Source organism: Salvia splendens, chromosome 12 (assembly GCF_004379255.2).
Source record: "Salvia splendens isolate huo1 chromosome 12, SspV2, whole genome shotgun sequence".
Taxonomy (NCBI): domain Eukaryota; kingdom Viridiplantae; phylum Streptophyta; class Magnoliopsida; order Lamiales; family Lamiaceae; genus Salvia; species Salvia splendens.
In genome coordinates this window covers 8,397,979-8,413,655 of record NC_056043.1, presented here as the reverse complement: position 1 = coordinate 8,413,655, position 15,677 = coordinate 8,397,979, and the positions used below count along the sequence as shown (strand labels likewise).

At 37.3% G+C, this 15,677-nt stretch overlaps 1 protein-coding gene, 1 non-coding gene and 1 pseudogene across 2 annotated transcripts; 2 read left to right on the top strand and 1 right to left on the bottom strand.

The window, feature by feature from the left end:
• Positions 1-1,256: 1,256 nt before the first annotated feature.
• Positions 1,257-6,863, bottom strand: LOC121757109 (calumenin-like). Its single transcript, XM_042152600.1, has 6 exons — positions 6,233-6,863; positions 5,673-5,775; positions 5,477-5,542; positions 2,749-2,916; positions 2,548-2,644; positions 1,257-1,700 (listed from the first exon to the last, which is right to left on the bottom strand). Exons 1-6 carry the CDS (start codon positions 6,765-6,767, stop codon positions 1,569-1,571), a joined length of 1,101 nt encoding a protein of 366 aa, XP_042008534.1. The 5' UTR covers positions 6,768-6,863; the 3' UTR covers positions 1,257-1,568.
• Positions 6,864-8,193: 1,330 nt separating this feature from the next.
• LOC121757486 lies at positions 8,194-9,026 on the top strand (annotated as a pseudogene).
• A 6,455-nt stretch (positions 9,027-15,481) lies between these two features.
• LOC121759831 lies at positions 15,482-15,677 on the top strand. Its single transcript, XR_006041769.1, has one exon. It is a non-coding gene; the product is annotated as a U2 spliceosomal RNA (small nuclear RNA).

Below are 15,677 nucleotides of genomic sequence, written 5' to 3'. Positions count from 1 at the left end.
CTCTCTCTAGTTGTTGCTCTTGGCATTGAGGTTTATTTACAGATTCAACGACGAATTCATTTTTATTCAGATTGGATCCGAATAAATAAATTAAGATTTATGAACATACATACATGGTAGTGATAAAATGCAAACCCATATATTGTACAAACTACAAACTTTTCAACACAATATCAACACAACGTTAACACAATATCAACATAGTGTAAAATTTCAAGATTTTGATGTCAATACAATGTCAATACAATATCAACATAGTGTCAACACGGTATCAACCGTTGACACTGTATTATATTTTCCGTTGCTATTATTTTATAATCTGTTGACATTTTTTAACGGTTCAGATCATAGTTTAGAGTTTGTATAACATTTAGAGTTTGCATTTGATTACATTCTCATACATATAAATGTATTTCTACAACTATAGCACAATTAATTCATGCATAAAATTAAACACACACAAAATCTCTCGAGATTAACCTACGAGAAATTAACCTAACAAAGATCTCCAAAGATCTGGCAATGACTTGCACTTCTTCACAAGAATATTAGTAATCAATCTTCAACCTTGTGAAATATTTCTACATATCATTCTTGACCATTACATGATCGCCAAAAAGAGGATAACTGAAAAATAAGAGAAGAAGCTATTTAATACTCACATAATTCACATCTGACAAAACAAACACCAGCTGATATACTTCAAAAAACGAATAGTCACTGAAGAAGAAGTCGTGTACAATGTGATCGAGATGAACATGTGTAACGAAGAGAAAATTCTGCTGCACAGCCTTGGCGGGTTTAGTGATATCATTTGGTTGCTTGTTTTGAGAGGGAAAGAGAGACGGTTGGATGACTGTTTTTGGTTTATCAGTAAATCGTTGCATTTCCTTTTTGGTTGGTTTATCAGAAAAATCGATAATTTCCTAGGTATATTTCAGGATCAAAACTGCAGAAATATGACTCTTATTGTGGGACGGAGCAAAACATGAATTTTATGGTGGGATGGAGGGAGTATACATCACGATAGATTTTGTAGATGATTAAACTAGTCATTTAATCATAAGATACAAACATTATGAAGAAGGATCAAGATACATTGTCATAAACAAAGCTTTTGAAATAAATGCAATCTAACAAGAGATAGATGAGATTAACCACGACCTTTAATCACAAATAATTAATAATGGTGTTTGATTACAAATAATTATAGCAACAATCACAAATAATTAATAATGGTGTTTGATCACAAATAATTATAGCAACCGAACCGCCGGATAATAGATGATAAATTAGTATTTCAAAAAATGATGTTTGCCAATAATTCACTGATTAATATATCAATCCCCTATAAAACTACAAGTAAATTATGAGAAATCATGGTTACAAATAACCTACACCTTTTTTGGAGGGGGGAGGGGGTGTTAAAGTATAAGTTTGAGGAACAAAATTTTAGAGTGTCACTACCAGCAGAACTGCACCAATTGTTTGAGGTGAAAGGATTAAAGAAGCATACTGTATTTCTGAGTGAAACCACAACCTTGGCTGCCACCCAACCGTGGGTGGTTCTAGCGGAATTCATCATGGTAATCATAATCTTCGTCTTCGTCTTCATCTTCATCAAATACAGCACTATAGAAAACATATGGGTTCTCAACCATCTCTAGCAAGCTCAGACGCCCATCGTTATCTGTATCAGCCTGCAAAATTACGACTCAAACTTCAGTGGTGTCTGAATAGGTAGCTAGTCTTTCAGGGAAGGCTCAAGTTAGAGGTTCTGTAAGGTATGTTAATGCCAATGGAGAGAGGGTGAAATTATTTTTGGAGAAAAAGCACAGAGGAATTGGTAAGTAAAAAAGAAGAAAGGACCAAATGGCAGTATAGAATGAATGAAAAAATGTTCTGAAATATAAGATGACATGTAACTCAGCTGTACAACTGGTTCTTACATATAGACATCAAAGCAGTGACTTTTTAAGAAGCACACAATAACATTAGATCTTAAACGTTAAAAATAAACCACGATAATTATTACATATTATTTCTAATCTTTACTTCTTACTAGTACTTCCAAATCAAAGACCATCCAATGAAAAAAACTAGGAATAGGCTGGAAGGCTGGATTTTTCTTCACATATTCCTTTATAAATATAATACCATCATAATAAGAGGGCTAACCTAGAAGAAAGCCATTTAAAAGATTGATCAGCCACCGTGAAGTTAACTCTATTGCTCTTGAGTTATGTCACTTTTTTTAATATTGAAAAGGGCCCACTAATTCATTCAAAACACTAGTTGAAGAATTTATCTGCCGGTGAAACACAAGATCCATACATATCTGAAATTCAAGAGAGGAGGAAGCAAGCAGAATGCTTTTGTTGTAATAAACTAATCACATTGAACAATTGTATACATTGCGACAAGTCCATTTCTTTATGGCCCTTTCCCACAGAAACTCATCAAAGTGCTGAGCAACGAAGAGCATGACTATCAATGTGTTCTAAATTACTTCTCCACAAAGAAATTGAACATAAATGCAAAACATACCTGCTGCATGATGTACTCTGACTGCTGTTTAGCATAATAGAGCTCCGAGGGATGTATTTTTTGAATAACCGGTAGCAATTCTTCATGTGACAAAAAACTGCAACACGAATTTCTAGTCATTTCACAATTTAAAAAAATATTTGTCCCGGATGATCAATCAACCATCCAATCGATTCAGGACTAGATGTATCAGTAGATTACCCATCACCATTTTTGTCTAGCTGACTGAACAATAATTTTGCTGGGGCCTCCTCAGCAGGTTCATGTGACAAATCATGAACCCCTTCATCATGTGATCTAATCAAGTCATAAATTCCATGGTAGAATTCTTTAAAGCTAATCTTCCCATCTTTGTCGGTATCTCTTTCCCTTAGGTGAGTAGATGGAAATGAGGAAATTAGCTATGTATCACCTTCAATTAAATCATACAGAAAATGGAAAAACATATAAAGCCTGCTTCACAAAAAATAGAAATTATTGGCTATCTAACCAGAGAAAATCTTTTACTGCATTTAACTTTGTACATGAAAATGAAAGAAATTCATAACTTATAGGAGTATTAATGATGCTGATATTTAAACATAAAATATGTAGTTGGACGTCTCTTGCCCTTCTACCACCACAAGAAAAACTCACTATACATCATAAAAAAAGCTGAAGCATAAAGGTACAGATGCAAAATATGAACCAAATAGTCACATTTTTGCCATGCTTAGTAGTGATCCATTCTCTATCTCCCATACAAATATAGAGAAACTTGAGGTCCAGATACCCAAACACACCATAAAGCATCTTGACTAACCTGCAATCTTTTCTCATAAATTTCTAAACGCAACTAATTGAAATAAACATCTAAAGTTGCACAAGAGGTCTCCACTTAGTAGTTTATTATTATCAGCATGCCTTCTGAACAGCATGCTAATTGCTTGGTTGCACACAGTACTTTTTAAAGAAAAGTCATCAATAATCAAATCTAAGACTTTTTATTTGCCCACAACACAATGTTGAATGACCAGCTCCTTACTGCATTAACTTCACACCCAACCAGATATGTGAGATACTAAACAAATTGTATTTATTTGTAATGAATCAAGTGAGTGAGACCTAACCAAAACTATACCAATAAGATACCTCACACTTATCTACAGAACTTATCCAAAAGCAAGCTAATGAGACCATTTGCTAAAACCATACTGATCTAATATTGAAAATTCAAGACAAGAATCTACAAATTGCACTATAAGAAATAAATGGATAGTTCATCAAATATTTTGAACTCGGTCTCTGCACTGTAAAAAATAAATGGTTGGGTCATCAAATATTCTGAAATCGGTTTTTGGACAAAGAAACTGCTGAAATAACTTTCTAGAAATAGTCATTATCCAGTAAATTGGATGTAAAATGATAAAGATTTCCTGCAATGTGTTCCCTCTAGCCCTGTGGATTTTATTTTGCGTCAAAAGATCCACTCATGAGTCAGAAACGATAGTGCCAATATCCTCTCTAAGGAGATCCTGTGATTGCTTTTTAAGCATACTCAAATAATGTAATCATCTTAGATTATAAAGATAAAACTCTTCTGGCTTAACTTCACATATTCAAAGTTAATATAATTAACTAAGACCAAAGGTGAACATAATTTTATGCTTAAAATTTAATAATTTGCAAAGGCATTTCTATCACAAACCCTTCATTAAGGGTAGAAAGAAAAACAGAATAACATCAATATTAAGGACTGTTCTGATTTTGCCTATTCGATATTAAGCAGAATTGTATTTGAAACTTGTCAATGATTAGGCAAGCAGGCCAGGACAAACCCAAAGAGATAAAAAAAAATAGCAGCCAGGAAGCAGCAAAGCAAGGCGTCAAAATATTCTCTCCGGGACTCGGCCCAGAGCAAATCATCATAATTCAAGAATGTTCTCACAAATAGAGTGTGTGGGTGCATTTGTATATAACTGTTTAATTATTGAAACCTGACATGAATAAGAATCAGTATGTATCCACGAACTCAAAATGAGTGTATTTCAACAAGTAGTGTTATTTCTAAACAACTATTTTAATCATTTGTCTTCTTATTATTGTTATCTCAATAAGCAAGATCAGGATTGAAGACGTTGTGTATTTCAACTTAAGCCTGCACTAGTGAGACACTTCCTAGTCAAGCTTCATTACAATTTAACTGATGACTTTAATCTAGTTGTGATATTTCAGCATACATCAAATATTTTATAGTTAAAACCAATACAACTTCAGACAACAAGTAACTAATTAACTACTCCCTCCGTCCCACATAATTTGACCCAGTTTTCCATTTTGAGCCGTCCCACATAATTTGACTCATTTCACTTTTACCATTTTTGGTAGTGGACCCCACATTCTACTAACTCATTCCTACTCACATTTAATTATAAAACTAATATATAAAAGTAGGACCCACATTCCACTAACTTTTTCAACTCATTTTTCATTACATTTCTTAAAACCCGTGCCCGGTCAAAGTGTCCCAAATTATGTGGGACGGAGGGAGTATTAAATTGGTGAAATATAAAATGTATGTGATGCATGTCACAACAACTTTTCAGACAAAGAATGAGAGATCTTCTGCAATAATCAATAGAAGCAAGTCATTCCAAAGACAACAAAGGCTGAGAAATGCACAGTAGGATTCAAATGGTACATCTTTTTATGTTAATACATTTATGCTTAAATCATAATAGTTGAGAGGTTTGTAGCTTGTCCTATGTACAGTTCAATTATGATCATGTCATTCCAAAGATGGTATTACAACAGTAACCCACAATTTCAAAGTTACTTATAGAGTCAGAGCAAGTTCATTCACCAACCAATCAAATGTCATAGTCAACTCATTGGGCAAAAAGCACAAATCATGGCGTATGGAAGGTAAATTATGGTTCAGGCAGAGTACCTTATTTCTTCCTTGCACAACCACTCAAGCAATTTGGGATTGGTTGTATCAGATGGATGCAGAAAACTACAACCAAAAAGGAAAATGAGTTAGGCTGAGTAGCTGACAAAGAACACCAACCGAAACAAATCCCAGAAGAAGAATACATATTAATCTCCCACTGAATATTAAGCTCCCGAGCTGGTCAGAAACTTACTCATTGAACTCAGTGATATTCAACTCGCCATCTCCATCTGCATCTGATGCATTAAAATGATCCTCTTTCCACCAGCCCATATCATATCCAAATGTGTTATTGTCTGGATTATGCAAAAAATCAAACATTACCAATCAATTGCTATGTTTTGAAAGTGACAAAGCTCAGTACTCTGGTCCTGGTCCAAATCTAATTTCATAGAAACCCAACATGCCCCTACAGTTGTTACCCTAACTAGTTGTTATTAGACTAAATGCTTTGTCAATATCATCACCAAATCTTGATCAAAAAAGAACATAGTAAACACACAAAACATCACGAAATAGACTAACTGTAGACAAGCTAAATTTCAAACAACCAAAAAACTAGCAGTCAGGTATAACTTTAGCTTGAGTTCAATGGTGGAGTTGCTATTGCATTTAAAATCTCAGCCATCATATTCTCAACATTCAAGCAAAATATAAGATGAGTGCGCCAAAAGCGCTAAAAAGATACCAATACCAAATTCAACTCCGAATGCTTGGAAACAACAAAGACAGAAACTTTCAATCAAAATTGACCTGAATTTACAACCCAGGTGGGCGGCTCATACTCAGCTAGAGTGACGAATCCATCTTTATTCTTGTCGTGAACCTCCATCTCCCTCTGGGTCCTATGCAGCACCTCCTTCTGGCTCTGCTTCAAGTTCCACTGAGTCAACTCGGTCGCACTGACGTAGCCATCGGGCGGATCGAGATCAATGCTGGGGAAAAGGAGCACCAACCTGCTAGTGACATTGAACTTCGCCTCGTCGTTGAGGTAATCCTCGGCGTTCATGAAATCCTCCCACTCCGGCTCGGCCGAGTCGGCGGAGGTCGAGTTAGGGTGGTGAGCATGGATGTACTGGTGCTCCCACTGCCTGTCCTCGCGCTTGCGCTCGATTTCGGCGACGACGGGGTCGAATGCGGCGGCGGCGGGGGCTGTGAAGGTGAAGTTGGAGCGGACCTTGAGGCGGCGGTGGCGGTGGCGGTGGGATTTGTTGTTGGAGGAGCGCGAGATGAGGAGCAGGACGACGACGGCGACTGTGATGTAGACGATCAAAGAAACTTTGCTCATTTTGATCGCCGAATTAGAGGAAGAAGCTTCACAATGGCATGTACCAATTGCGTCGCATCTATTTACAGAGAGTGGAGTGGGGAAAGGGTAGATCTAATGTAGATGGAAAACGCGGGAAAAAAATTCGATGGGTTTATAATTTATATAGTTTGATTGGTATGAACAATTGGATGTGGATGGATCATCGGTCGAATCCAATAAAATCAATATATTCGAATTTTCTTTTTTAATTATTCACACCCCAATTTTATTTATGTTATCTGTTTTAATTTAATTAGTTAAAATTATATTTTAATTTATTGGTAAAGAATATCTCCTGAGAATCTGAGATATTTATGGGGATTATAGATCTACAATATATGATACATATAAATCTATAGATTCGTATCTCCCATATATATAAACAGTTTTGCTTGTTTTCTGTGATTTATGCAAGTATTTGTTAAACTGGAAATTGCTGAAACCAATAAGTCATGTTATTATCCATTTTGGACTGAGGGCATCCGCAGTGGTGCGGATGTCCCGGCGGGATTTCTCGCGGAATTCCCACTGCCACGTTATAAGGACTTCCCACTGCTCTGCCACGTTATATGGACTTCCCACTGCACAGTGGCGAAATTCCCCTGCCGAATTCCCGACGGAATTCTCACATTAAAAAATTTTCACAAATTCATAAATTAACCACTTTCCGGAAGTAAATAATTTATGGAATTAAAATTTCGACGCGAATTGGGAAAAAAATCCATTAAAAAAAGAAAAGTGCATTTCACCAAATAAAAAAATACATTTCAATAATTACAAACTACATCAATGACGACCCCTACGCTGCCACACTTCTTCAATAATATCGTTCTAGAGTCGAACGTGGACTTGTTTTTGGCGCATGTCGGCAAAAAAAAAATCGGAATTCCACGGGAGTCGACGCAATGGCGGACGTCCCTGAGGAATTCCGCAGAAGGCCGCGGACCTGCGACGTCCTCAGCTCAATTCCGTATCCGTGCCATTCGTGCCTAATGGCGGACGTCTGCCACGGAATTCCGGCACATCCGTGGGAATTCCGCGGCGAAGTCCGCCATTGCGGATGCTCTTATGCCGCTTTCTTCTTTGTTTGATATTGGTCCTTTTCACTCTTCCTATTAATCATACTCTTATTGGCTTCACTTCAATTATATATGTCCATCTTCTCGAAAACTATAAGTTGATAACGTTGGGAGATGTTTTCTCATGGTCTAACCAATCTCCTTTATTAATTTAGGGGTGTATTCGACTTGTTCAGCATGTGGTTCTTGAAGGCATCCATTGCGGTTGTTGTTTGAGGCCTAACAAAAGAATTCAGATCTGAAATATTTGGATTCAGAACAAAGCCTGTGGGCTTTATTTCAGGGATTTGTTGTGGTTAGCGGTTTTGGATTTGAATTTGGACAAGATGTCGGCTGAGGAATCAAGTGGCTCCGTGTGGAGTCCAATTTGAGAATGCAATAGCTTCGTATGGCGAGGACTGTTCGGACAGAGGTGCCTGGTAAATCTGTGGAAGAGGTTAAACACCACTATGAACTTCTAGTCAATGATATAAAAGCAATCTATGTAGAGATTCCATGTTATAATTCTTGGTCATATGGTTCGACTGGTGAGGAAGCAACTACCAAGAAGGGCACCAATTTTGGAAATTCAAACGGTCACTCCAGTCACAGACGCAAGTATTCTAAGCGGGAGCGATGTAAGGCGATTGCTTGGTGTTCATCATCTTTATGACACACTCGGTGCTCCAAAAACAGGTTGTTTCTTATGGGGATGGACAAATGCGGTAAAGGTGACTGGAAAACCATTTCCCGTAATTTTGTGGGGACGAGGACGCCTCTACAAATTTCCAGTCATACTCACTCCATGAACAAACAGAGGATGTGATCAAGCATCCATGACATCACCAATGTTAACAATGGTAATGGTGATGTTTCAGTTCTGATCACAGGCCAAACAAATGGTTTGGCCGAAGGAGGCTCATCTGGAAACCCCTAACAGATCATTTCCTCAATCTCATGTTCATGTTTTTGCCACAGGAGTTGTTGGGACAACCAATCGGCAGGCCTCTTGTTTCAACAGTCGGCACAGCAGTGAATCTCCCACCACTGCCACCAGTATATCTCCCACCACCACCACACTTGGCATATGGCGTTGGCGCTCCAGTTCATGGTTCCTGGTGCTCGGATGAACATGGTTCCCATGTCTTACTTGGTTCAACAATTGTTCGAGCATAGGTAATACCGGCGTATTCTGTGTGGCCTTTACAAGAATATTTATTCATGAGCTTCAAAAATCATTTGACCTTTACATTTTTTTTGTGTAATATGAAATTTGAAATTACCATTAATAGGATCAACTGCATCCCATCTGTATAAGCAAATCGTGTCTCAAAAATGAGTATCCGTAACTTTAGAAATAGCACATTTTGATAAGCCAATAAAATTATAAAGCTTGCCTATGTTTTAGTGTGCTTGTTTGTATATAACAGAATGTGAAAACATATTTAGTTATTTACAAGAGGAGTTTTAGACATTAAAGCCAAACTACAATCCCAAAGCCAAACTATAATTTGGGTGGGTTGCGCCGGGTCATGACGCCTACGTGACACTCGAGAGGCCAAACGATAAGTTTCCATGGTGGTCATTCCTGCTCAAAAATTAAAATTTATATTATATGAATTTAAAATAAATTTAATATCATATGAATAATGATGGTCATTCCTGCTCAAAAATTAATATCATATCAATCGATATTAGATATTAAACCAATAAGAACAAATACTATACTTATCTTAGCAAAATAAAATATTCTCAAATTTGATATATTTTTTTTTCAATTTTCGTTACTTGTAAAATGTCACTACATAACTCAAAATTTAAAAATTCATAAATATGATGATGTAAAAAAATTGCTGCTAGCAATGTACATGGCAGTTTGCACAACACTGCAACAAACATATTATATGCACCAGCCGGGAATCGAACCCGGGTCTGTACCGTGGCAGGGTACTATTCTACCACTAGACCAATGGTGCTTGTTAAATTAATACTTCTAGTCAAACAATTTGTTTAGTGCACATAATTTTGTCAAGTTAATATGCTAGATAGCTTTGTTGCTAGTACTACAATAATCAAGCTTGTAAAAATCATCGAGTGGTAATTCAATTTATTGATGTATAGTTAGTTTCTCTTTTCCAAATAAGAAAGTAAATATTTAATCGAACTTGCTTGCATATCTGGGTCAAGATTGAAATTGATATTGTTGAAAGAAGTGAATTGAGAATGATTTGGAATGAAAGTAAACGTGAATTATAAATATATTTAAAGACAAAAATTAGAATTATACCCACACTTTACCCCTTCCAATGCAGTCCAGAGTCATTGGATGCACCACACCGCCATCCATACCCGACCCCAGTCCCGTACCTAGTCTTGCAACATGGCAGGACCAAACAACACCAACAATCCACATTGTCTGGTCCCATTTATGGTCACGTTAATGATGACCTTACTAAGGAATCAAAGTAATGTTGATTTAGTGTCAAACGTAATCAAATAGTTTAACACAAAGGTGCAATGGCACCCCCTTCCTCACTTAGCAGTACAACCACATAAATAGTTCGTGACTGTTGCGATGTTAATGCTCTAATAACTAATGATTAAAGAAAGTCATGATGAATCGACGACACACATTATCACATATATAGTTTATGATATTCTAGCAAAATGACTCAAAATTACTGTTGTTTTCCTCTATTATTTTCTTTTAACGTATAACTCTTGTCTTTGATACATCAAAGTATCATCATTAAAGAGTTTCAAAGTTCTCTAATTTCCTTCTTTGTAGAATATTTTTTAAATCAACTAAGAAATACCAACTTTAGTAAAAAATAAGACTGAATTAATTTTTACTTGAATAGGTAAGGGCTGCGCATGACCTTCTCTATCACAAATCATGACATATGCTTGAACCACTTGGGCAGATCTTAGACATGCACTCCGCTTAACGCAACAAAGGTTTCCAACCTAGGCTAGATCAACCAATGACCCCTATCCAGTAAGTATGAAATATGTGGTCTTTAATTTCCTTTAGTACGACATTTTACTACATCTCTCCAACATTTTATTCGTATATTTTCGACGTTGAATATCAATTATTTCATTTTTCTTGCACTTCATTTTTATGACTCTCACAAATTTTGCTAGTGGTTTTGTATTTACCTTCACATTTGGCACTCAATTCAAAAATTCTTTTTTAATTTGCAAAGAACAACATTCGTTCCAGAAAAATAATCACTTTGGTCGAATTCTGTGTGATTCCATAATTTTAAATAATGATTGACTATATCTGAACTTTGACATTTTTCACAAGTGTCCCATAATCTCATGTTTGAGAGAAAGTACATATGATGTGGCAAACGAGAAATACTACGTGGACAAACTGTTCAACTACTTAAATGACATCATTTAATATACTTAGTTAGTCACGCTTTTAATTTTTACACATGTACACGTTACTTCAATGAATTTAGACATGTACGCTAAAAAATTTCGTCATGGACCAATTAAGAAAAATATCAAAGTTATGATATAATTGGTCATTTATTAAAGTTGCAGGATTGACCAAAATTTGACTAAACTTCTTGATTTTTTTGGCAATTTGCCCTATAATTAACTATTGAAGTTGAGTAGTTGTATATTACTACATCTATCTCAGCCTAAGTGAGATATTTCTATTTTGATAGATGAATTTATATAGTGGTGTTTAGTGAATTAAATTATACTAAAAGAATAAAAAGTAGAATAAAACAAGGGAGAAAATAAACTATAAAAGATAAAAGGATAGATTAAAAAAAAGATGGAGTTAATTATTGCCAAAAAAGAAAATGTCACGCTTAAGGCACAACATCTTAGAAAGGAATACGCCTCATTATTGGGATGAAAGGAGTACAAATCTGCCTCGAAACAACACCTGTTGATGGAAGCCAATCGTCTCCGCCAAGGAAGGATCCAACCGTGTAGCTTCTTGCATACTCCAGACTGTTTTCAACTTTAAGCCCTTTCCAGTGAACTCTCTTTATAGTCACAGCACCCAGGCCAGCAATATTGTACTCGACATACAGTATAGTATCAGGAACACCTAGACGAGGATCGCTTCCTCCCCATGCTCGCCATCCCCCGAGATCGATGAAGATTCCTAGTTGGCTCTCCATTATCACGACGGTGGAGTAGTTGTGCCAAGGCCGCCCCAAGAATGTCTCCACGCCGTCAAGATTCTCAGCAGCTAAGACGAATAGTTGTGTATGGATATGCCTGATATAGACCGAGGGGTTTGTTTTCCCTGCGCAGTTATGATGTTGGTGTTGGAGATCCCTCTCTTGAGGTATATGTTGTTGTTTTGGATGACAATAGCTGCGTCTCCGAATATGAAGTCCATTGTTCCGTATATGTCGCACTCTCGGTAGAACTGGCGATGGGAGCGCGCGAACAGAGTGTCTTGGTATCCGTCCACCATGTATCGGTAGAATACAGATCTATCGGATGCTGAAAACAATGCCACGACTTGATCCTTTTCCGGACCAGTTGTGTTCTCGAACCCCATGTCCATGGCAATGAAACCAAAACCTTGTACAGCTGCACCGTACATCAAGATGTAAGGCGAAGTGAAAGCATATTCGATTTGCCTTATTCGTTTGTCCATGATTAATTGTCCAATTTATATTTTACTATTTTTGGTAATAGACCTCAACGCTCCCACTAACTTTATTTCACTTACATTTTATCATAAAACTAATATATAAAAGTAGGACCCACCTCACAACTTTTTACATCTACTTTGGATTACATTTCTTAAAATCCGAGTCAAGTAATGGTGGATGGAGAGAGTACTTACCAAAGGTAGCAGATAGCATGATCGTTGATCCCGTGGCATTGGTGAGACTGGCGGAAACAATGGTCTTGTCCGTGCCATCACCGTACATTAAGATGTTCCACTTGTTCATTCCAACCAACACATTTTCAAGGTAAATCCCTTCCTTCACCTAAATAACAAATCTCTCATTACTCCTTGAGGGCGCAGTGTTGATCGCCTCATTTATGGTCAGGTAGTTGCCCGAGCCATCTGCTGCCACGACAGCATCAGGCTGCATCCCCTGCTTTGTGTTCTGCAATGTCCGTGTGTCGTTTAAATATATTTGAGCCAATGGTTTTTCATGAAAGTTCATGTAAACACCAATCTTTGTTATGATGCCTAGAGTAGTGCTAACAAGCTGAGTTTATCTCTCCAGATTAGCGGCTATCGGCTTCCTTATCGCATCTGGTGTCCGCTCAAAGGCATCTAAGCATGTCTGCAGGTCGGCTATTGTAGCACTCAGCCATGTTCTAAAGTTGGTTCTAGTTCGTGCTAATGGAACATTGTCGTCGGTAGGTACCGACATGTTAAGATTGTGAAGCACCATGGAAAGAAAATCGCGACATGTTTCATGTGGCGATAACAAGATTATATCTTTTCCATGATTCTAGGAAAAATTTTGCAAGACTCGAAAAACCTCGTTTTTCGACATTCGGACAGAAATGTAAATAATATGAAGGTCATAGGTATTTTTGGAGTCAAGCAGAAGGGAAAGGTTATCTAAACAGGCTTCGGAGTAACGTATGTCATCACAAAATCATTGAAGTGATGTGAATAAAATGTCTTGTGCTTGGCTTTGTGGAGGTAGGAGTTTTTTTTGTATTTTTTTATATGGGTGTTCGTGTTGTGAACATGCGATGTGTTATGCTAGGTCGAGATACCAGGTCCTATGAATCCACTAGATCACTTGGTCTAGGAACTCAATGAAACACGGAATACTCTGTCGTTGTACACACAAAACTCCCCTTCAAAGATCCCTCAACCCGATTACTATAGATTAGTATAGAGAAGCAGGGGTCGATCCCACGAAGATGGACACGTAAGAAAGCGTTTAGAGACTCTTGACAAAGGCGGCTGCTGCCACGCAAACTGGGTTGAGGTATAACTACTACTAGACCTAGGCAAGAAATGTAAATACTAGACCTAGGAAACTGTAAACATGCTGATATCAAACATCATCTAGACTACGTGATATTAAATTCCCTTCCTCGACTGTGTAACGGCTACCTAATAGAACTAGACAGAAGGCATATAACAGTGGGGACTATAATTCCAGAATTAGCAAGTACGGCAAAAAGGCTGCAAATAACAAACTGAAACTCTAACTAACAACGACGTACATTTTTTTAACTGAATCACAAGCGAAAATGAAGAAAACAGAGCACGTACCTAGATTCGAACAGAATATAAAATTGGGTCGTCGGAAACTTGCAACAAACCGGAAATAACAATGATCTACATATACTAGACGAAATGAAATGAAAACACGAAGGCTAGGCATAAATTTAAACCAACTCTGCTCGGATTCACGTCGGATGCTTAATCCACTCCGGATCCAAGCGATCCGAACCAAACAACAACCTCAATCAACTCCATAACTTCCGATCTAATAGATCTAAACCGATCAACTCTGAATTTAAACGATTCCACTCAACTCAGCTACAACACCAAATTCAAACCTCCGATTCAACCAGCAACAAACTCTGATCAACCCGATCCAGCCATTACTCTGCACAGATTCAGTGAACAATTGCGAAACGCATCCAACACAAGTAAACTAACTCAAACGTCAGATAATCACAGAAATGGAATCAGAAATCAACATCAACGACATGACAGAAAATTAAACTTGCATTAAACACAGAAATATTCAGTAAAACAGAGGGCCGAGCTCCGAACAGAGAAGCTCGGTGAAATCCACAAAATACGAGAAAATAAAATGGAACTTATTTCTTCGCCCTCGACAGGACGGTGTTACAACCCAACTGAAATACGAGAAAGCGAAAATTGAAAGCAAACACCCAGAATTTCCCTCTAAAGAACCCAAGTGTGTAAAAGAAAAAGTGAGCTTCGAGCCACAGACTGTTAATGAGGCCTCCACCGAGAAGGTCCCTCCAGAATGCATGCTTCCTCCTTTATATAGACGCAAACTTAATCTTCTAGAACCTTCGTAGAAATCTCCATTCTACCCTTCGGCTCCGAGATTTCCTCCGTCTTGCAATTTTCCTCCATAATGCTCACTTCTTCGCCAGTTTCCTCGGACATGTGATTGTCCTCTTCTTTTCCTGGGCCTGACGAAATTCTTCTACACACCTGGCTTAAAACGTGTGTTAGACCCAGTAAATCCTCGAATTTATCCCCTAGAACTATGCATGAAATTAGCCTTATCACTTTGATAAAGTATGAATCTAAAAATAAGAAATAACATTATTTTTATTTTCAAGTAGAGAAAAGCCATGAGGGCTGATTGTTTTTAATTTATTTGGCGATGACAAATTATTCGAGTTACAGCACTTATATACATAATTAGTTTATGCTTAATAAATGAGATATTCTAATAATGATTATAGCAAGATTAGAATATTTTGATTTTAACATAAGCATGGGGTGATTAATATGTTCTGATTTTAATAGAAATGCACAATCACTCATAAAAGCAGATTTATGTTGTTTGTTCTTGGAGTGGCTTGGCTGTTGAAATTAACCTGTCCCACATCGTTGGCTCGAAGCTATATGTGGAAAGAGAGTTGGAAATAAAAGAAGAGTTGAGGTAGTGGAAAGGCATACCTTTCTCGGCCTTTTGGCTAAGATCAAGTGTAGTATCTGTTCTTATCAGTTTAATATCTGATACGTGAGTCATTAACTCACACGATATTAAATTTATTTTTTGAGGGGGAGAGTCTGTAACGGCAGCTTGCTGCTGGGCCTCTCAAGTGTCGCCTTGGTGTTGCACTGCTGCTATGGCCTGGCGCACCCCAC